We start from the raw sequence: 23,611 nt of genomic DNA, 5'->3' as shown, positions 1-23,611 counted from the left end.
CTGCTTGAACTCCTAGTCAGAGCCCATGAAGATTTTCTCTTCCTCACAATCTGTGCATTTTCCTCTTTCCTGCTTCAGGTTGAATAGCAACCCTATTGCTTACCTTACCACTGTTTTGTAAGTTGGCCTCCACAAGGGCCACCTTCCAACCACAGAAGTGGGATGGGCATGGTTACTCACATTATGAGCAAGGAGTCAACAACTACAATCTTTCCATTAATAATGTGGATCGCCAAGTCTTACCATCTTTCCTGTTGCTACATAACCTGCCTTTTAAAAGTTTTTATTGAAACAAGACACTATATATTTTGATTTGCCATTTTAGTGAGAGCTCTGCAGCTCAGTTTCATTTAAAAAAAATGAAAGCACTTAGTAAGAGGGGGCTGCATAAAATCACACTGAGGGCTGCATTTTGGAGAGCCCTACTCTAGAAAATCATGCATTACCATCTGCAATGTTGTTATACTCCAAAGATCACAGGATCTTCCCATTCAGCTTGCAGTCTTCCTCAATTAAAATAAGAGCTCTTTGAAAAGAGACTTTCTGGATTTTCTATTTGTATTCTCAACAGCTAGCACAATGTTTTGTTTCTAAAATTCACTCATTCATACTAATTATAGATAAACATTTTAGAATTTTTGGCTTGAATCAAAAAGGAAAGATGACATATTGTTGGATGAGAGAAGGTAAAGCATAATATTATTTTGATGAGCAGTTGATGGAGAGATAGAGAACAATGAAAAAAAAGGAGAAGAGATGGCACACGGAGCAAGATTCTAGAGGATAAGGACCACTCAAGAGCATAGAAGGATTAACTTTAACAAGGGATAAATATATCATCTAACTGAGGTGAGAGAGCAAAAGAGAAAGGAATGGATGATAATTTGGAAAATTTTTGTGGGAAATCTCTTCTGGTAGATAATATTTTTGAAAAACCAGAATGTAAATCATTTGCTATATATTACTGGTGGGGTCTAGGGAAGAAGTGAATTTAGGGTTTTTATAGTGGATGACTTAATTCAAAAAAAAGCAGAGTGGAAGAATTGGTTAAAAACTGAGACAACAGGCTTTTCTCTCTCCTTCAACAGTAGAGAGATTTGTGGATAAGAAAATTCTTTCATTAGTGACATTTAGTACTATTGGATTTACTTGTTGACAATGAGATTTTAAATGACATGTCCAGGGTCACAGAGGCAAGATTTTATTCACTGATCCCAAGGAAAGCTTTCTATTCAAAATGCTTATATTGCTTCTCTTCTTCACCAAATTACATACTAATTAATAAGTATTTTAGAAGATTTTACCTGGGAGGTTGGAAGGAAAAGGAAGACAAACATAAAGGGTAAAAATATATAGACTCAGGCAGCTAGGTGGCACAGTGGATAGAGCACCAGCCCTGGAGTCAGGAGTACTTGAATTCAAATCAGGTCTTAGAAACATAAATTAAGTCATTTAACCCCAGTCACCTCCAAAAATAAACAAAAAATTTATAGGCTCAATTATTTACACTGTGGTTGCTATTAAACAAAATCCAGTAGAAGAGTGCAAAATGCCAGTGACACTTTCAAAGAATTTGATCACTTTAACTAATTGGCATTCACATCTTTTTTTAAATGGAATTTCCTTTGATTTTTTAAAAGCAAACTTAAGGATTTCAATCTCTTCAATTATTCTATGACTTCTTAAGAGCAAATCCAACTAATTATAAACAAAACAACAGTTCCAGGAAGCAATACAGTGGAGTTAAAAGTAATTTTCTTTCTCTGGGGGGCCTAGAGGAAATAACATCATGAGGGTCATTCTATTTCATTACAGCCTTTCTTATTTATGCCATTCATTTTCTTAATTAAATGTTTTTCCTACTGCTACACAAAATATTACTTCAATGCCTTGTATCATGTGAAGATAATCTGGGATTCCTGAAGATTTTGTCAGTTCAAGAAAAGTCCAGGCATGTTTATTAAGCTAGAAAGATCAAGCATGGTCCCAGGAACAGAGATTTTGGAGAACGGTTACTTGTTTATTTGGTGATGACCACCCATAAAATAAAGACAAATGCAGAATTCTATTTCTGTAATAGTAGCAGAAAAGAGAGAAAAGGGCAGTAAAAATCCACAATGTTTCAGTTAATATGTAAATACTAACTTAACTGTTAGTAAATATGAGTTACATGTCCAGTGATCAAAGATAGGCTATATACTCTGAAAAGAATTGAATAAAAAGAATCATGACATTCTTGTTACAAACAAAACAGACAACAAAAGGAAGCTGAAACTGAAGTGGAATGTTCACAGATTTTCTTTGGAGAGAAAATATAAAAACTAGCAGAAATGGTTCTACCATAAGTCTAGAAACAACTATTAATAGCATTACATGGTATATTTGGTCATCTCATTTTATAGGACTCAAAAATATATGCCATTTGACCACCAAATACAGCTAATGTACAACACTGACTGCCAGGAAGCAGAGATAAATTCTATGAAGTGTTTGATAAGATGCTCTATATTAAATCAGCACTCATTTCTGATATTCAATAATAATTTCAGTGCTATGGCACAGAAATTATAACAGTAAAGTCAGATAGAAATTATAGTTCAGAACTGAAGAATAAGAGAAATGAAAGTGTTGAAGACTACCTGAAGTCTTGAGAGTTCTAAAACACCATATATATCAGAAAAATGGATTAGGAAGGACTTCATGAATATCTAATTTTTAAAAAATGAAATTGATTTTAATGGGTAATGTATATCTCAAAACTGATATGAGTCAAAGTCATGAGAATGTGCAGTCATATTACTGACTTATTGGGGGGGGAAAGGTCAAAATTAATACAAATCTAGAGGAATAAATGACAAAAAAGATGTGGGATGCAAATGGAACTCTAACTTGATCAATTTAAATATTGATCTGAGGAAAAAAGAGTAAAAGGCAGGAGAGAACAGCTGAAGGATAATGACACTGACATCAATTACAACAATTTTATATAAAAGTTTAACTGATTTAAATCAAATTCTATAATAAGTAATCAAAAGAGCTTAAAGACCACTTTAGTCAGTAACACTTCATCTACTTGTCAGGTAGAAACAATTTTCAAGTAGAAAAAGAAAGCAGCCATACTCTTTTAGACTGTAATCATGTTTGCCAAATGTTATAGAGAACGATGGTGAAAAAATTATAAGCAGAATCATTTCATAAAACAACAGAAACAATGGGATAAAAACAAAGATGACAAGAGAATCACCTCAACAAAATCATTCTAAAGACATTTAAGGATGAAACTGAAGGAATAACAAACAAATTAAAGCAAAAAATATTTTTATAGGAGGGAAAAAAATTTCTTTTTACTATAGTAGAGCTAATACATCTAAAATTCTATCAATAATCTTAGATATACTTTTCAAGAAGAAGTAGGAATATCAAAGAAGCAAAAAGCAGTGATGAGGGCACTAAGGGATCAATTCTCAAAGTATCTAAAAGACAGAAAGACACAAAGCTATAGAGGGGAAAAAAACTGATTTTTTTTAAAAGAACACTAGATAGAAGCACATAGAAATGTACTAACTCGTATGTCTATTTTCCAATCTATAGAAAAATTTTATGGCAATAAACTACCTAGGCATTGAGGACATTCTCGACAAGGGTATAAGAGGGAAACAGACAAGTTTTCTAATGGAAAATTGCCACAGTTAAGACCATATCTTTAATATCACATTGATTGAAATTTAAAAATCCTATTATTCATTTGCTAATTATATAAAAAGCAAGAGATTTGATAAAGAAAACACCTTAAAATTTCTTTTCTAATAAGTTATCTCCCATATACATATCAAATTTATCTCATTCAAAGTTCCCGTGCTTATTAATATCAAGTAGGGCAAAAAACCAGAGAGACATATACTTTCCATTGACATTTGTTTGCTACTCTCAGAAAGGAAACTCAGTCCGGGGTTTAAGCTGAAAAGATATCCTCTCTTGATGGTGAGGTCTTCCAATTTTAGAATGACATTGAGATGATTACATCAAGGCCTAGATTAGAGGCATGAAGCTCCTGGGGTGGAATGATGCCTGGACTACATTAAAATGTAATTGAGAAATATTTAATTAAATAAAAGTTCAATACAACATAGACAGTAATAAATTTGTGGCTTTCTAAGTCAATATGTTCCAATTCTACTTGAGTCTGACATACTGTCCTAGATCACTACACAGTCCACTAAATTACATTCATAATTGCTCTTAAGAGGTTAAGTTAATCATTCACACATGTATGAAAATTTTTCATTATTTCAGACTATGATATGCAATTGAAGAGATAACCTAAGCAGATTATTCATTACACATATACTGTAGAAAAAAAGGACAATGAATTGGGCCTAAAAATTGACGATAAGAGGTAAATGAGCTGTACTGCCTTTGGGAAGTTACAAAAAAAAACTTTAAAGACATCAAATAACTACTTAAAACAAAGGTCTAAATTCTTAAAACCAACATTTGTTTGATAATATTATGCAAAGATATGTATCATATGACACTATGTCTTCGAAGAATTGAAGTTGCCCACCCAAGGGGAAATGGAGGAAGTTCATAGTAAGTATAAAAACTGCAACAAATTACAAAGAAGCAATTAGGTAGGTAGTACAGTAGATAGAGCACTAGCCTTGGAGTTGGGAGGACCTGAGTTCAAATCCAGCCTTAGACCCTTAATATTTACTAATTGTGTGACCTTGGGCAAGTCATTTAAGCCCATTGTCCTACAAAAACATAAAAAAAAGAGGAATTATACAAGAAAAGGGTTACAGAAGAGGTAATCAAAAAATTAAGTGAAAAACTTGGAGACAATGAAAATGAAGGATAGCCGAAGGATAATACAGGTGCTACATGATCTCTATCTCCACAACATCAAGAGGTCAGGAGAAAGATTTTGTGACAAGACAGAAACAGAATGGGCAAAAAATAGAAAGACTGCATGCACTGTGTATTGTTGAAGGGACTTAACAAAATGATAGAATCAGAGCGAAAGTCAAGAGAAAGAGAGTAAGAGCAAGAGAGAGCGAGAGAGAGAGAGAGAGAGAGAGAGAGAGAGAATGCTAGCTCAAGCATAAAAGGAAACTCAACCTAGACTAATTAGATTACAAGACTAGACTATGGATAAAACCAGTATGAATTAACAAGGTTTTGTTATACCTAAGTGACTCAAATATTTAAGGACACAACAATAAATAACAGCTTTAGGAAGGCCTCTTCCCCAACATCAATAAAATGAAAATGAAATATTTTTAAACAAGTACTCACAATTAATATTTCAAGGCAAGTTTAGCACTTTGTAATTTTAAAACAGGAAATAAAGGAAATCCCATTGTTTAATATCATGGCTAAAGAATAATAAATTTTACCTTCTGAAGCGTGTGACTTCTACTTTATAGTATAGCCCTCAAAACTATCAAGATAAATGTTCTAAGATGTTTAAAAAACATTATCAACTAATCTAAAGTATATAAAGTACATAAAATTACAAGCAATACTGTGGACAGTCTAATCTATTGATTAAATATCAACATTTTTAACCCAATTTGTCTTATAAGTATTAAAATAATAAAAAATTACAATGTAATTTTATTAAGAAATTTTTAAAAAAAATTCTTCTTTTCCCTTGTTATACTACTATTTATTCGAATGCTATAATGTGACCTTCAGGGTATGGACTGATTCTTCCTAGTATATCATATGATTTGTATGATTTTTCTTATTTATTCAATAATTTATATTTTGGGAGCATTTTATGTCATTTCATAGGTTTAAATCATGTTTAGATGATTATTTCTTACAATCTATGACTCACAAGAATATTTCTTTCCCATGGCTTTCTTTGTCCCATTTCTCCCTTTGTGGCCTATTTTCACCTTATTGTGGATTGTTTCTTTATTATTGTCACTGTTTCCTTTCCCCACTTTAGTGAAAAATGGGATAACAGAAAAACACTTTGAAGATCAAGTAGTTAAATGGACTATAATTAATTGCATTTACTTTACAATAAAGAGATCTTTCTATTAAATATGGGAGAAAAAAAATAATTTTAACTTTAGTTGTTATACAGAACTGGGAAGAAAGTCAACTGAAAAAATCTGAAAAAAAAAGCATAGAATCAAGGATTCTTTTTAAATTCTATTAAAATTAATAACAATTCTGGGGTGGCTAGGTGTCCTGGAGTCAGGAGTACCTGAGTTCAAATCCGACCTCAGACAGTAATTACCTAGCTGTGTGGCCTTGGGCAAGCTACTTAACCCCATTTACCTTGTAAAAAAAAAATTAAAAAAGTTAAAATTAATAACAATTCAATTCCAATGGGAAAAGTCACATCAAGCTAGTCAATATTAAATTTTTCTGTAGCTAAAGAGTTTTTAAAGAGACACTAGTAGACTGCTGTCTCAATATAACACTGTCTTTAGGGTCTGTACTATAGGAAATGTTTAGATTTTGTATTTAATTCTACTCTTAAGTATTAAACAGTGAGGTTATAAAAATTAAATCCCTGGAAATGATTTTGTAGCTTGACATCTAATAAGTTATTTTTTTTTATTATTTAATGACAAGAACTTAGAGGTGTAACACCATAAACTGTGCTACATTGTGGTATTTCATGTTTCTGATTTAGTTTAAAAGGTTATTTCTTTAAGACTGTTCAAAGTAGACCTAATATGTGGTTGCTGAATTGAAATGCGTTCCTATTCCAGAATAGGAAAACCAAAGAGCTATGTAATCATAGGTAAAATAATATAACTTCTAGGGGTCTCAGTTTCCCCACCTGTAAAATGGGAAACCTGGATAAGACATTTATGTTATTCACTCTCAGCATTTTTTCAGGTTTTTGTCAAGTCAGTAAACATTGGTAGAAAGTAAAGTAAGAATAATTCTTTGAGTAACTGGGGAAAAGGAGAATGAGGAGAGAAGTAAAGGAGGTGCAAAATATTTTCATTTCTGGCAACTGTCATATAAATTGCCAGATTGTTCTTTTGTTATAAATTATGGAGATACTGTGTTCACTTATTACATAGATTTTGGTAAAAATACACAGATAGTCATTAGTTTATTAACTCTATAATTATAACTGACCTCTGCATACATATGGCTTTGGCCATCTGAAATGAGAACATTTACCAAAAAAACAAAAACAACTAAAAACCTTGGATTTAATAGACAATCTAGGTACTTTATGGGTACAGTAGTAGAAGGGAAGAAACTGATAAACAGGGACCTTCCAGGTAAGGATGACTTTCCTACAGGAAAGAGTACTAGTTTTTTTTCCAAAATATCCCGCATGCAGCCTAAATTTTTTCATTATATTGTTTTAGCCCATCATTTTGAGATTCATTTGGATTAGCAAGTATTCTTATATAAAAATCTCCTGTTTCTAGGAGAGTTAACTCTTTAAGATTAGTAGAGACTATTTATCTAGAGGTTAACACAAAGTTTGGGGGAAGAAAATAGATAATCCTAAAAAGAGTATTTTTGTGAAGAAGGTTCTCAGCTACTGGAGTAAAGAGAAGGATATAGAAAAAGAGGTAGAAGGTAAAGGAAGAGAGTTAAACTTCATTTCTTTAAAATTTTGCTAAGGGCAAACAAGATTATAAATAAGAGTACAGTTCAATTATGGACAATATAGGTTAAATAAATTCATGTGGGTCTGCCTAGGCAACCTAACTACAATTTATAATATTGATTCCATGGGAAATGTATTATGCATCGTCAAATTTGGGGAATAAGAATACAAAAGCTTGAAACAATTACAGTTAGCTTGTAACATGGATGCTTGTGCTACTGGGTTTATACCATCATTTCTTAATTAAATAACAATTATTTTTATATCACTTTCAAAAACCAAATTTGAATTAAAATAAAAGTTCTAGAATATCTTACCTTTAAAGTCATCTCTAGGGCCTTGTACTTCCTTCTTGTTCATTTTCCTATCAGTGCAGGAGTTGTTATGGGCACCTTTTGAGTTGTTTTCAAGGTAAGCTGAGCTGGTTCCTTTCTTGGAGGGATGAGGATCACAGAGTTTTGCATTAATCTTATAAAGCTCGAGGGCCTTAATAGCTGCTGCATTGTTATCCATACGGAGAAAAGTTGGACAGGAAGCACAAAACTCATTCGTGCAGACCTCATTTCCACAGCCCTCTGTTAACTGGTGGTAGTAGCGTTCTATTAGATGCTTTGCAGCTGCTCGCTTCCTGTACCAAACATTCAAACAGTAAGCATAAAGATTAGTATGGCGTTCATATACAAGCTCATTCAGATCTTCAGCAAAGCAAAAATTAGTCAAGCACCATATTTGTAATAGTAAAGAAACTAAAAAATGCAAATTCCTCTTTTTTACCAAAATCTTGATTGTCATAGAAAAAAATTTGTTCTTACTGAAAAAGATCAGTAAGATTAAATTCTAACATTAGCTTTTAAGTAAATATTTTATGCTTTATTTCATTTTTGTGGAAAAAACTTTGGAGAAATCTAAATTGTTAAGACTATTTAATGAAAATTACATGAATTCCAACTTCCTAAGAATGTTTTCACATTTTTAATGTAATTTTTTAAAATGAGTCTGTAATTAAAATTGTTTAGACTTCACAATAAACCACTTTCTGAAATCTGAAAAATATAACTGATTTCTCTTTACCTAGAGTCCATATTTTGACTGCCAACAGTTTTCAAATAACACGTATAACCAGCTAACCTTTTAAGCATCTAAACTTAATTTTTCATCATACTTATTTACTGACATGAAAATAGATTAAAATATTTTGATAGGTGATTGTCTTATGTTATTCCTATTCTGAAGAAGGCTGGTTGAGTTCAAAAATCCAAACCACGAAATAAATATGATCAAGAAGCCTACTACTAACATTTTTTCAATTCATCTCATATAGACTTCAGACTTTATGAATATCTATTATGAGCTCAAAAAGAAAAATGACTATATTCACATACTTTGCAATCTTCAAGTGATTGTGGATACTTAACACTAGTGTTCAAAGTTGGATGAACATCTAATCCAGGGGTTTAATAGCAAGAATTCCTGAACAAGATTGGTCTACACACAGTTCTAACTCGATAAGTCTATGACCTTATGATTCTGGCAGAAGAAGTATAAGGGAGACCAGTGAATACAGAAAGACATTTTATTCTAGCTCACAGACTCTCCACATTTGTGAAAAAGAATAGCAGGAATATCCTAGGAGAGTCACAGACCCAAAATGAAATATAAAGCATGTATAGTAATGTGTTGGCCCTCTAAGACTCAAATAATGTTTTGATTTGGTTTGTTTTTTTCCTGAGAAGATATATAGGGACTATGGGTATGGGAAGAGGGCAAGAGACAGTAAAGTTTGAATATCTAAATATCCACACAAAACAGTAGAGGTACAAGAACAGTGAATAAGTGAATAATATATTGAAAAAAAGGCATATGAGGAAAACCATGCACTTCAAAGCAGGATTTTTATTGTAAAGCTTACAAGACATCCTATCTCACAGGCAAGTGACAAAACATCCCAATACAAATCCAACTTATTCTTCTGTTCTACTGTGAAAGATACATGCAGATTTGTAACCTATGACTCATGCCAAAACAGTTAACAAAAAGCAAGGGCAACAACAAGCAATAAAATGGGATCAACAGATGTTTTTACTTTCTTCAGATTAAAAAAAAAGATATATAGCCATACACATTTTACTGATCCCATTTTTAATCAAAAGTAAAATAATAAAACCAATTAACAAAGAAATTTTTCTCTAAGATAAATGTTTTGCTTTTGTTCACTAAAATATTCTGAATATAGGTTTTATAATTTTTTACATGGTATGCTTAAAGTAGGACTCAATCTTAAATTAGTTGTGCCATGGAAATTTTATGAAAAATCTCAATTATTATTTTCAAGTCCTCAGAAGACTTATCAGTTTTTTACTGGCAAATTTAATCAGAGGTCATAGTGATCATTTTGAGAATCCTTTTTACCCAGGGCAGCATGCGAAAAATTAAATATCTGATAGGCAGAATATAACACCCTGGAAGGTAAAGCTTTAGCATACCTATAAAGATGTGTTATATATCAATAATCTTCCAAAAGAATCATTACCATGATCTAGAAAAACAATTCCTAAACCATAAACCAACATCACTTAATACATAAGCCTTCTTTTTTTCTTTCTAATAATGATCACTGATTTCATAAGTAGTGTGGCATAATGGAAAGAAAATTTATTTAAAAAGGAGAAACCTGGGTTCAAATCCTTGGTGTGTGGGCCCATATCAATCACAAATAACTGATTGTCTCTGACCCATATAAAAAGGAAAATCTTTAAAAAGGAAAATACCTGGAGAGCTGACCTCAGAAGATGTCTCTGAAGAAATAGGACAATATATGAACTTTGTAAATTTTTAAAACTATATAAACAGCAGCTATTTTATTAGTTTAGAGAAAAAGAAAAATTGCCTAAAAACAATATTCATATTCAAAAAGTCAGAATACAGCCTAATATCAAGTTTTTTAAATACTAATTAATCTAGAAAAAAATTGACATTTTCAAAAAAGCAATTAAAACAGATTACCCTAAAAATCTAATTAAGTTGGAACTAAGTTAAAATCTGTAATAATTTGGCCAGATTTAAACTGATTTATCTTTTACCTCTTATAAAGAATTTTTACTGAACTAATAATACAATCAAGATTGGTTGAAGAGTAAAACTAAGACCTTAGTTTTACTAATACTATGCTGCATTCAATCTGTTTGGTCAGCTAGAGACCTGTAAGACATCAACAGACTATTATTTTTCATAAAAATTTCAAATATATAAACCTCAGTATTCTTCTCTGATAATAAATGTTTAAAATTACATTATATTTCTCATTTAGCACCATAGTATATTAAAATTATAAAGTTCTCCCAAATGACTCTCTCTGAAACATTAAAACAAAATTTCCTTTGTTAGAAACTTCTTTTATATGGCCATTCGATTATATGAAATTAAAAAAAAAGAATTGTTATCCAGAAAAGATTAAAAAATAGAAAAATATTCAATTCTGAAAATCCCTACATATTCTCCAAAATACACATGACTTTAATAGAGCACCTATACCATTAACTTTAAATAGTTTATAATGGACTAAACTATCCATCTGACTCCAAGATAGAATTGATAATGTAGCACTGGGTAGAAGGAAAAACAAAAAGAATTTTAGAATGACTGAAACTGATCTGAGTAATATATATTCCTCTTGTAATAAATCTGGTTTTCACATATAATTGCCTACAGACATATCAACTTGATGGAGCTGTGGAGCAGTGGATAGGGAACTGGGCCTGGAAAGAGACTCATCTACCTGAATTCAAATCTAGCCTCAGATGCTAATTAGCTGTATGACCCAGAGCAAATCACTTAACCCAGTTTCCTCATATGCAAAACACAATGGAGAAGGAAACAGCAAGTCACTCCAGCAGCTTTGCCAGGAAAATCCCAAATTGGGTCACAAAGAGTTGGACATAAATGAAAAGACTGAGCAACAATGTATAGTCTTCATCAGCTTGTTTTTCTTGCCTGCACTACTAGCAAAATATCTTTTTAATGATTATGGAAGTGAATAGGAAGTCCCCAAAATATTCTTGGTCTTAACGTAATCAATATATGATTATCTGCAAATAGGAGCATTTAAGAACCTTAAGCAAGCAAACATCACTTTTCTATTTGAAAATTATCCAGTATGTCTTCCATAACACTGATGAACCCATTTGGTAAGTGTGTCTTCTAATTTTATGTTCTGTTTAATACTGATAATCCAAAGAATGAATGAAATTTTTTTATCTCTATAGTTGTTATCTGGAATACTTGTGTGATCTTAACACCTTGTTAAAGCAAACCCTGAAATTTGCCAAGTGCTTTTTTTTACGATCAACAAATAATAAATAGCAGTAAACCCTGTTCTCTAAACATATCATTGACTGAGTGACTATAATGACAGGCTTTACAAAAAAAAAAATTTCTAAGAAAAAGAGAAAGTAGGGGAAGAGAAAAGGAATAAGCATTTCATTAAGTGCCTGGTATGTTCCAGGTATCTCATTCGCTGCTTTCACCAGTCCCATGGGCTAAGAGCTGTTGTTATTTCCATTTTACACTGAGGGTTGGCAGGTGAGGGAGTCGGTGGTTAAGGAATTCACTCAGGTTCACACAGCTGTTAAGTGACTGAAGAGATGTTTGAAATCAGATCTTCCTGACAGGAAGGACTAATACTCCATCTACTGTGCCCCTAGATGCCAATTTACAAAAGCCAACTTTTTTCTTTCTAATTATCATTGATATCTTTAATATGCACAGGTCATTTTCATAGAAGTATAATAATAACAATATTTATATAGTGCTTATTTTGTGCCAAGGCACTGTGCTAGTGCTTTCCAATTATTTCATTTAAGTCAGTATTTGTTGATAACTTCAGAATCACAAATTTTGAATAATAAAAGTGTTGACATTTTCCCTTCTTTTTGAATCTGTTCCTCACTGAGATATAATGAAATTGATTTCTAATGTCTTGAAAATTATGTTGCTGCCAGCAGAAATTTCTGCTTTGTGTTTTTAGTTACATCTAAGTACTGGTCCTGCTTAGAAATATAGCAGTTCCATTATCTTGGAGGAAAAGAATAAATCATAACAGGATCATTAGCCAATCTGTTTAACTGTGATCTTTTTGATGGCTTCTTTTGAGTAATGTATCACTTCCTCCAGTTTCTAATCTTTCACCATTCTAATACTTTAAAAAACTTGTACATGAATCCATTGTTACCTATTGATTGACACCCCTCTCCAGTGAACAATGAAATCAACTGGTTAGTTATTAAGTATTGGGCTAGAAAGGTAAAAAATGCTAGTCCTTGCCCTAAGTGACCTTATATCATAATTGGTTACACCTTTTTCTGGAGTATTCTAACCTCATTCTGAATATTACTTTTTGCATGGAGTCAGTTTCTCTAAGTAATAGAGATAATACTCAATACTTACATGCTGCTAAACACCACCAGGGAAAGACAAACAGCCAGACCATCTGGGTTCAAAACAAGTTTATAATAGCTAATCTTAATTAAGCCCTCACTGCTATACAGTAATTTTTTTACTCTTCCCAGTTAGATCCTCTATCCTCATTTCCCACAACATATGATCCAAATCTGCTCTTTTTTCCCCCTCAAGCCAAAGGCCCCAAACTCAAGTTTTTTCATCCTTCACTAAAAAAGTTGAATTCATCCATGAGTTCCCTCTTCTTCCTAATTCTACATTTTCTATTGTTCTATCTCTTCAGCACCATCTCACTTCTTTTCTATTTACAGAGGGAAAGGAGACCTTTTTTCTTTGAAATATCAACCCTTCCACTTATAATACACTACTAGCCAATTTCTTGTCTTCTCCAGAAACTTACCTCATTAATCATCTTTTCTCTTTCATTTTCAATTTCTTTTTTTTAAGTGGCTCCTTATGTTCTGCTTACAAAAATGCCTTAAAAAAATCTTCAACTGATCCTAATATATCCTCAATTTACTTCCCTATACTTTTCTACCTCTCCCAATCATACTCCAATGTCACCTCCTCACTACACCTTTCAACTTCCCTTGCAATCTGGATTCCATAAATATCACTTAAGATAAATTGGTTCTCCAAGGTTATCAATGATTTCTTAATTGCCTAAAACTAACTGCCTTTTCTCACTTTTTTATTTTTCTTGAATCTTCTATATCATCTGATGCTGTTCATTCCCCCTAGACACTATAGCTCCCTCCCTGGACTTTAGTGATACTTCTGTCCCTTCATTCTCCCCATAGCTGTCAGGTCATTCTTATTTAATGACTGATGTCCTTCAAAATCAAAGAAGACCATGACATCAAATGAAGGATGACATGATATACACATTATATTGATTAAAATGAGGGGAATATTGGGTTAAAGACATCCTTCTCATTGCCTTTTTCTAGAACCAACTTAACCCAGTTGCATGATAGTATAAGACAGGACTTCTGGTGCTGGTCTGGATAAAATGGGAGATCTAGGTCTTGCCCATGTCATCAAGGCCTCATGACATTACAGTAATGCTGGGCAGAGCGTCAGCATGGTCTTTTTATGGTGTCAAACTTACAACAGTAAAGTTAACCTGTAACTTGATGGGCTAATCATCAGTATGATAATTTTATGGTGATAATCTTTTGACAACAGGACAAAGCTAACCTGTTACTAGATGGTCTATGCACTCAGTTCTGCAATCATACCTCCCCTTTCCCCCAAACCCAAAGATTTTTTGCCCACTGGATCATGGAAATAACATCACCATATCACTAATGAGAATTGTTCATGGTCAGAACAACTACATTATCTGATCATCTTCAAACTTCCGATTTCTTTGATTAATGAAAACACTGTAATCTGTCTTCAAGTGGCACAATTCAAATGCCCCTGGCCATCTCTTTTAATCATGGTTCTGAAAAACTACTAAAATAGAACTGAAAAAAAAATTAGTGTTCAAAGCAGATCAAGTTGCCTGGATGCCACCCTAGGAATAAAAAAATAGGATTCCAATTCTATTGATTCCAATTCTATTCTGTTGGTTTTTGGAAATGGGACCATGATCACTCTTATTTATTGCCTTTTCTGCATCAATATCCATGCCCCATCCCCTTTTGTGTGGGTTCTATCCAAATTTCACTTCTCTTTTTTCTGTATATTCTCTGAACTACCTCATCAGCTCTCATAGATTTAGCTATGAACTCTATGCAAACAACTCCCAAATCAGTCCTAGGCTTTCTCATATATTTTAATAATAATAATCAATTGATATTTCAAAAACAAAGGTAAATCATATCACTTCATTGAAAAGACATAATTTCCTTTAATTGGCTTTTAAAGTCCTTTGTGGTCTGGCTCCAGCTTATCTTTCCAGGATTATTATAAACCACTTCCAACAAAAGTAGCCTGCTTTCTATTCCCAGTAAAAGACATTCCATCCTACATCTCTGTGTACTGACAATGGCTTCTGTCCCCACGTACTTCCTCACTTTCAGTTCAGACTCCCAAGATTTCCCACAAAGCTCAACTTAAGTGCTGCTTGATACAGGAAACTTATACTAATCTTCCGTTGTATACACTTTTTCTGGAATTCCATTATTTTGTATTTCATATATTTTATTTCATGTTCTTTGTACATGTTGTTGTCCTTTCTCTTCCTCCAAAACAAAATGTAAACTTCCAGAGGGCAAGAAAAAGCAAACAAAAATAAATAAAAAATAGTATGTTTTCATCTGTATTCACATGGCAGTTTTTTCTCTGTAAGTGTATAGCATTTTTCATTATGAGTCCTTTGGGACTGCTCTGAATAGATTGTCTTAGAATAGCTAAGTCATTCACAGTTGTTCAAAGTACAATATTGTATGATGTTCTGGTTCTGCTCACTTCATTTTGTATCAGTTCATGTAACTTTCCTTGTTTTTCTGCTTATCATTTCTTACAATACAATAGTATTCCATCATAATCATATACCCTAAGTTTGTTCAGTTACTAATAGGCATCACTTCAATTTCTAATTCTTAGTTGTCACAAAAAAAGACAATGACTACTAGTATCAGGAATTCCTGTTTGACAAAAAAATGCTTGGAAAACAGGAAAGCAGTCTGGCAGAAATTAAGTTTAGGGCAACAAACATATTATACCGTATACTACAAAAATTATAAATGATATAATCCTAAAAGGTCATACTATAAATAAAATTAGATGAGAAATAATGGAAATACTTTTCATAAATAAAGGTTAGGGAAATAATTCTTACATAACAAAGAGGGATAATCATAAAAGACAAAATGAACAATTTTGATTACATAAAATTGAAAAGCTTCTGGTCAAGTGAAGTGAATGTAGTGAGAATCAGAAGGGAATACAACTGTGCACACCCTGATCCAGCAATACCATATCTAGGTCTTATCCCAAGGGGATACTTAAAGGACACTTTTCAAGATTTCTTCACCATGAATATGCATTAAGTACTATCAGATAGCTTTCAGTATGTTGGCCTGACCCCATTAGAATATAAGCTCAGGGCCATTAGGTGGTACAGTTAGTGGATAGAGCACCAGCCTTAGAAGTCAGGAGGATCTGAGTTCAAATACAGTTTCAGACATTTAGTAGCTGTATGACTGGATTTGCCTTGACTGCCTCAAATTTAAAAAAAAAATACATGTAGAGAAGTCTATCTATATGCCCCCGTCTCTCCTTGATTCATTTTAAATTTGATAGAAGCTTCATCTCTTTCCCACCTAATTTTTCCTAAGCTACAGAAATGATACAAAATAGCAATGCACAAAAATACCCTAGTAATTATTTATTGGAAAGAATCATCTTTTGAAAATGCTTATAACCATCATGACTACATATTCACAGGCATTTAAAGATGGAATGCTGTGTTTTCATGGAGAAATGGATATGAATAATCGATATGAGTCTTTGTATGAATGACTCAGTGATTACAAATAGGAGTTTCTAAAGTATGGTCTAATTACAACTCTGACAGACCTCGATTTAACCTCCAATTTTAGAAACCAAGTTAAGAAACTTAAAAGATTGTGTGTTAGCAGAAGAAGATCTGAGTATACTATACCCATTACTTTTTTCAGGCTTTATATACCAGGGGTGTTCTGGTAAATGTTTAACAACCAGCTCTCTGAGAACATATGATATGCTTTTATATCTAAATTGAATTATAAATATCTTTTTCATTATTCTAATTCTAAGTCTAGATAATCAACTAAACAGTATTCTAAGTCCTCACTTGCAGCATTTGTTGACTTCAATAAGTTTAAATGCTCATAGGCTGTAGTAAAGTGATAGAAACTGGCTTCAGCTAACCCCTAACCCTACATACCTCACTTATGGGTTGATCATCGCTAAGTAACAATATGTCACATTAGTATGAATATTAGCTGTGTGAGGTTAGGCAAGTCACTTAACACCATTGTCTCGCCAAAAAGACCGCCCCCCCCAAAGGATTTATCTTTCAAATCCTTTTTTAAATACCTTTTCTTCCATCAAATTTCCACTTATCCCCTCAGTTAGAAATATTTTCTTCCTCCAACCTCAAATCCATTTTATCTGTCTTATCTTCTTAATTATATTCTATTATATATTATTATTAAATAATATATTTTAAATGTTATTGAAGTTTTGCTAGAAAATATATAACATGAGGGTCAGGATCATGCTATATCTTAATCTACCTTAGTAACTGGTACAATGCCATGTACATAGTAGGCATTTAATATATAAGATGCTTACTGAGTATTTCCTCATTTGTCAATGTAAAGAGCATTATTCTCATTTAACTATAGAATTACAGATTCCTGCAAATTCAAATTGGAACTTCAGAAATCAAATGGTCTAGGTTCTCAGGTAACAAATGCATCTCATTTGACAGCACCCCTCCCAAGGAACCATTCAAGATTCCGTGTGACAATCCCTACTGGTGGGAACCCACTACATTTTACAAGGCAATCCATTCCATTTTGGAATTGTGATTAGCATATTTTTCTTTCCACTAAACCAAAATCTGTAATTTTATAAATTACACAAAATGGTCCAAATTCTGTTATCTAAGACCAAGCACAGCAAGTTTAATTTTCTTCCAAATGAAGACTTATAGATTATTGGAGTTGGAATAGCCTTGGGAGCTATCTCATTCACCTACCTCATTTTACAAATATGACACATATGTATATCTCACTTTTTATTTGACACAAGAAACCTATTTCTTTTATTCTGATCATAAAAGAATCAGCTGACCAATTCTACTATTCAATCTGAAAGGAAGAATATGGAAAAAACTAGCTGAAATTTAATATGAATCAAAGGAATATGACGTCAGAAGGCATTGGAAAGGTCTTTGAAAACATGGAGAGAGTACTCCTTTTTGTTTCAGGAATGGTATCTAGGGACACAGAATATATGAAATAAAAGTCATAACCAAAAAATGGCACCCAAGATAATTTTATAATGTCTAAACTGCCTGAAGAGAATGGTCCTTAATTTGGACAATTCTAAATATTCATGTTTACCCAGTTCCAATGTAATCTGGTCTGGAAAACTTTCTTTTTTTCCTATATTTTTTAAATGTAAGTGAAAAAAAATGGTAGAAGCTAAAAAAAGTTTTGAAAGCAATATATAAGAAAAACAAATAGCCATACTAAGTATTCAAATGAAACACTAAAACAACTGTTTAAAAACTGAAAAATCAGACAATCTTAAAATTGGAGGAACCTTAGAAATCATCTAGTCCAACACCTACCTGAAGAATAAATCTCTCAATTTCAAGGCACATTTTACATGTGTCTCATCTACTTTTTCAGGATACAGTTAAAGCTATGTCGCCAGCAGTATACTTGCTTAAGTTTTTGAGGAAGAAAACAATAAGCAAAAAACTCCTCTACAACTTTCTGCAGAACCAAACACAGAAAATTTTATTTGACAAAAATCTTTTTTAAAGTTAAGCAATTGATGGGTTTAAAATGTTAAATACTTATAAAAAGTTTGTATACCTACTATGTTTAAAAGTCTTAAAGAAAAAAATTAAATGCAATGAACACAGAACCAGGGGTCAAGTTAGTTCAATTTTAGCCTGGGGCTAGGTATTTTAGCAGGAGTCAGGAGAACCTGAGTTAAAATCTGGGCTTAAATACTTGATACTTACTAGCTGTGTGTTCTTGGGCAAGTCACTTAACCCCACTGTCTCACTAAAAAAAAACAAACCAACAGACAAGTCTCTTCATTTCACTAGGTCTCATTTTTCCTTGACAGTAAAATAAGGGGTTGGGAGGAAAAAGAGGAGTTGAATTAAATGATCTCTAAGGTCCCAACCACTTTTCAAACTCTTTATCTATGATTTTTTGGGGTCCCCTCCCAATAAACAATACTAAGTACCACTGTAATAGTAATTATTTCACTTTTCATAGTAGTTACGATCATAGGGAGATAAGTCAAATCATATTAGATATACTTAAGAAGTTCATTACTTGAGAGTTCTAATATAGATGAAAGTGATTTGAATACTATGAAGTATCATGCAAATGCAAGATGACATAATCACTGTTGTTGGTTATAATAATTGAACTCTGTGGTAAATCCTTTTTTATAAAGTCAAGAATCCTTTTTCTATTGATTATTCCCCATTTATTTTATGAGTTTAGATTTTCATATACAGGTATTCGGTTGTTGAAGAATACAGTACACCTGTACTGAATAAAAAATTTTGCCTACCTACCCCACTGAATAGCTGTCAGATTCCAGTCTCTCCAGTGGAAGTGGGACTGAAAAGCTGGAAGAGAGAGATGTGAAGAGCTAGAACTACACTTTCAAATTTTCTGCATTTCTCCCTTCCACCATACAAGTAGGAGATTGAAGAGACAATAAGATATTCAGGCCACAGAGCATTCAATGTTATTAAGCCTGCTACATCTCTAACTATGAAAAAGTAGAAGGCTCTAGGGGTATGCTATCATTGAGAAGAGGAAAACTTCTGGAAAGTTAATTGCAGCTAGAGCTAAGAAATACAAAGTAGGTAAGTAAGTTTCTGTTCATGGCTATTTTAAGTTTTCATTTAAAGTCAATTAATTTTGAAAATAAAATTTTATGTCTTTTATATTTAAAAAATAGCCATTTGATATAGCATGCATGAAAATAATTACACTAAATTTCCCAAATGATTACCACCAATTTTACTTACATTCGGCTAGCTTCAATGTCGTCAGAGTGAGGTTCTCCTGGTGATCTATAAAAAGTAAGTGAAAAACATTTAACAAAATATACTACTCTGAAATATCTACATATAATTATTTTAGAAGATAACATTTCTCTAAAATAAATTTGGTAATACATTAAACTCTTTATTTAGTTAATATCATTACTAGCCAAAATTTCCAAATTTATAACATACATCAAAAAAAACTCAAACACAAAGGAAAAGTAAATAAGAGGTTGCATATAACAGATTTTTTAAAAATATAGTTTACCTAATAAAAGCTAGTTATTATCTTTCTAATAATAGCAAAGGTATTTGGTAGAAAGAATCAATATCTGAGTGAGAAATCAAAATTATTCCTGAAGAACAAAAAATTTTCATGAAATACACAACTATAAAGTTTGCTAGACTAATAACTCTTATAGAATGACTCACTTATGCAGAATCCAAAACTGCAGGTCAGTCTAAAAGGAATCCCAGTTGACAAGGTATCTTATCAGTCATTAACAGTTCGACCATACTTATTTTTATTCTTTTCAACCATTCAGGGTCAATATTGTCAATGTCAATGATAATGATGTCAACATTAACATTACTTTGGTTTCCTTGTACATATACTAACAAGTGGTACTAGGAGATACTATTGGATAGAAATAAACTTGAATAGTAAGAGAAATTAAACCTTGGATTAAATTTTGCTTTAGATAATTGAGAATTACTCATAGCTAAAAAAATTGCCAACCAATGGTTTTGTAGTATTTTCTTTTGTTCAATAGAAGTTATTTGTCCTTATTTTATCTAGATATAGTCAGAAAGCCAAGTCTTCTAAATCAATCCTTTCTAATGTGAGGGGTACATGAACCTTCCTTACCCTAAATGTTGCTATTAGAAAAAGTGAATTCCGGTAAGTATATTTGTTTTATTAACAATTTTAAGCCATTTTATAGTATAATATAAACATTTCCAAAACTTGCAAAGTAAAAAAGAAAATTTAAAGCAAAGACTTGTTTTCAAAGGGACATCAAATCTTGACCTAGGAATTAACCAACAAGTGAGGATTTGAACTTCAAAATTTTAAAGACATGAGAAGAATCTTAAAATCAGAGCCACCAGAAAAAAGGATGATTCTGAATTTTCCCTTAAAACTATTTTAAAATTACCTCTTCAATTGACTATCAAAATTTGTTTTTCTCTTGTTTGTTCATACTATTGCTAAGAGTAAGAGTGAATAAATAGGTCCCAGCTCAATAATTCATTTTAGAATCTTTATATAATAATAAAATTTTAAATTTCACTGAAAACCACTTTGAGAACTAAACTGATAGCCTGCTGGAGGTGGCAGTGACTTGGCTGTGACACATATGCAAAAATTTCACTCCACCCTCTCCCCCAGGGAGCAAGCAAATCACCTTCGTGACACACCTGGTCTCCACCAGCCTTGTGGGTAAGAACCCCAAGATTGCTTCCAAACTTGTATCTCCCAGACAGAAGTGCTAAAAACTGATGATAACCCCATGTACCAGCTGACTCATTTTTGAAAGTGCGACCCTCCAGCATCAGATGTCATATTGTAAGGAGGCAGAGCAGGCTTGCAAAACAAAAAATAAACCTGCTGGCACTAAGGGAAGAGAGGCAGATTAGAAGCTTTCAAACACTTAGGCAGCAAAACTTTCAAAATTAACAGGAAAGATAAAGGAATAAATGAAAAGGGAAGGACCCAAGAGAACATAGAAAGGGGGGGGGGGATTGCAAAGGTAAAGATGAGACACAAGCAAGGAGGGGGAACAAATCCAAGTTTTAGAAGCAAAGATATTTAAAAGCTGCAGAGATCTGAGATTCTTCTAGAAGAGGATGGAAGCTATGTCAATTACCATATAACAAGCACATTCCAATCTAGCTTTAGTATCTAGCTTTTCTTATTTCTGTTGGCTCCATAGAGGAAAAGGGTGACTAACATCTAAATAAAACTCTATTAGGTTGTTCTAATTAACTTGGTCTTGGAAATTGATCCCTTGACTAATTTATAAAATCAAAGTGAATTGATCAATACCATTAACAAGAGATGAATAATTTAAAATCAATCCAGACTGGGGGAAAGATAAAAAGGAGATGAGTAAGAAAGGACAGATTAATACCAGTTTCAGTTTCTTAAGAGACTTGGTTTAAATCTTTTACCTAAATGGTTATCTTATATAGCTTTCTAATCAGTTTTATAAATGTGATTTTTTTTAATTAAAAGAAAAGTCGGTACTCACAAATACTTTATGTTTTATAAATTAATTTTCTACCAATAGTGAGAAAGGACAGGAAACAAAACTAGCAAATTTCCAAGTCAGATCCAATTTTCAAAAATTGGAGTATCTTGTACTTTTTCAATAATAATTAAAATTCAATCAAACTATTCTTTGTTCAGTAGGAAATTATTTATCCTTTCATGTCACATATTTACAGTTTTTAAAGAAAATAATTTAGAAATACATATATATGTATATACATATATATTTTTTACCAAACTTAGAAAATATGACCAGAGGAAAAAATTATTTTGGAAGCACTCACTAAAAATGTTAAGTGAAAAATTATGAAAGATTTTCATTTTTAAAATTTAACAATAAGTCAATTATTTTAGAAATAAAAAAATCTCAGAGCAAATTATTATAACCTTCAATACTGATTTGGATTGCAATAAATGTAATCACAAGACACCCATTAATCTGAATACTGCAGCATGAGCTAGCAAATTCAAATGGTGGCTTGATTCCAGTAATATTGGGTACAGCTTCTCCATCCTGCAAGCTATTCCTTCTACCTCCACTTTAACTCTCTAGGAGAGAAAAGCACACTGATTTTATTAAAGCTACAAAGTCTTCTACAGTAGTGTTTCAATAAAAAGTCACCAAATAAATTTTAAAGTTTGAAATTTTAATGTCTTCTAATATTATTTTCTAACATCCAGAACTAAATTTTTACAGAGACATAAACCTGGAATCATCAATAAAATACTTTTCCCTGTCATTTGTCCATATAGTCTTATGGTCATGGCTGCTACTGACATTTTTAAAGGGGGGAAAAAGGTAGTGATAATTTTTGGAAAGATATGAAAAATTAAATGAAATTTTAGACCCAATACTCTTTATTGTATTTCTATCAATTTTATATTTTTATATATGTATAAATACCAATAATCATTGCATAATCTTACTTTATAATAAGATAGCCCACCAAAGACCATGAAATAACATTCAAAGTTACCTTTTACAAGCTGTGGCCATTCGGTGACATCGAGGTGATCACAGCTTTGAGTCACTGATTAAAAACAGGTTGTCACACCAGTCTAGTTGCTAACTTGAGCTGAGCGTAGGCTTAATAACTCTAATAAAAACAAACTTTCAGTTAGAATTTCTCAGAAGTTAGTATTTCAATCCAATCAATGTTCAGAATGCTCTTTAAAACTTTTATCAATTTCAAAATGTAAGAGCATACTAATTATAATTTTCAATTAAAAAAACAATTTATTAAATCTCTCAAGTAAAGAACAATGATAGACATAGAGATAGAGAGATTGCTGCAATAAAAATCCTGCTTTCAAAAAATTCCAGTTTGGTGGAGGGGGAAAAGAGAGACTGGGGTGTTAGTGTAAGGGGGTAGGAGTGGTAGTGTGGTGTTATATAAACAAACAACTATAAAAAAACCAGTATGATAAGCTAACAAATGCAAAGGAGATATTCAAGTAAAATGCTATATATAAGATATCTAAGGACAGAAAAAACATTTTTAACTCAAGGAAACAGAAGATAAAACTTACTGGTGGA

The 23,611-nt window shown here is 32.2% G+C and overlaps 1 protein-coding gene across 5 annotated transcripts in view; it reads right to left on the bottom strand.

Moving 5' to 3' along the window:
- UBE3A (ubiquitin protein ligase E3A) overlaps positions 1–23,171 on the bottom strand; it is a 66,722-nt gene extending 43,551 nt beyond the window's left edge. Inside the window, exons 1-4 of one of the 5 annotated variants that reach the window (XM_074213724.1) lie at positions 23,052–23,171; positions 19,785–19,829; positions 19,323–19,376; positions 7,918–8,228 (exon numbers count right to left, since the gene is read on the bottom strand). In XM_074213724.1, the coding sequence (XP_074069825.1) occupies positions 7,918–8,228; positions 19,323–19,376; positions 19,785–19,829; positions 23,052–23,071 (430 nt within the window). In that variant the 5' untranslated portion in view covers positions 23,072–23,171. Of the gene's footprint in view, positions 1–7,917; positions 8,229–18,350; positions 18,495–19,322; positions 19,377–19,784; positions 19,830–21,221; positions 21,273–23,051 lie in introns of those variants that run through there. The other 4 variants (XM_074213728.1, XM_074213725.1, XM_074213726.1 and 1 more) reach the window with 4 other exon arrangements.
- Positions 23,172–23,611: the final 440 nt, after the last annotated feature.

This window comes from Macrotis lagotis, chromosome 1, assembly GCF_037893015.1.
Source record: "Macrotis lagotis isolate mMagLag1 chromosome 1, bilby.v1.9.chrom.fasta, whole genome shotgun sequence".
Taxonomy (NCBI): Eukaryota; Metazoa; Chordata; class Mammalia; order Peramelemorphia; family Peramelidae; genus Macrotis; species Macrotis lagotis.
Note: the sequence above shows the minus strand (reverse complement) of the source record. Positions and strands in the feature narration are given on the sequence as shown.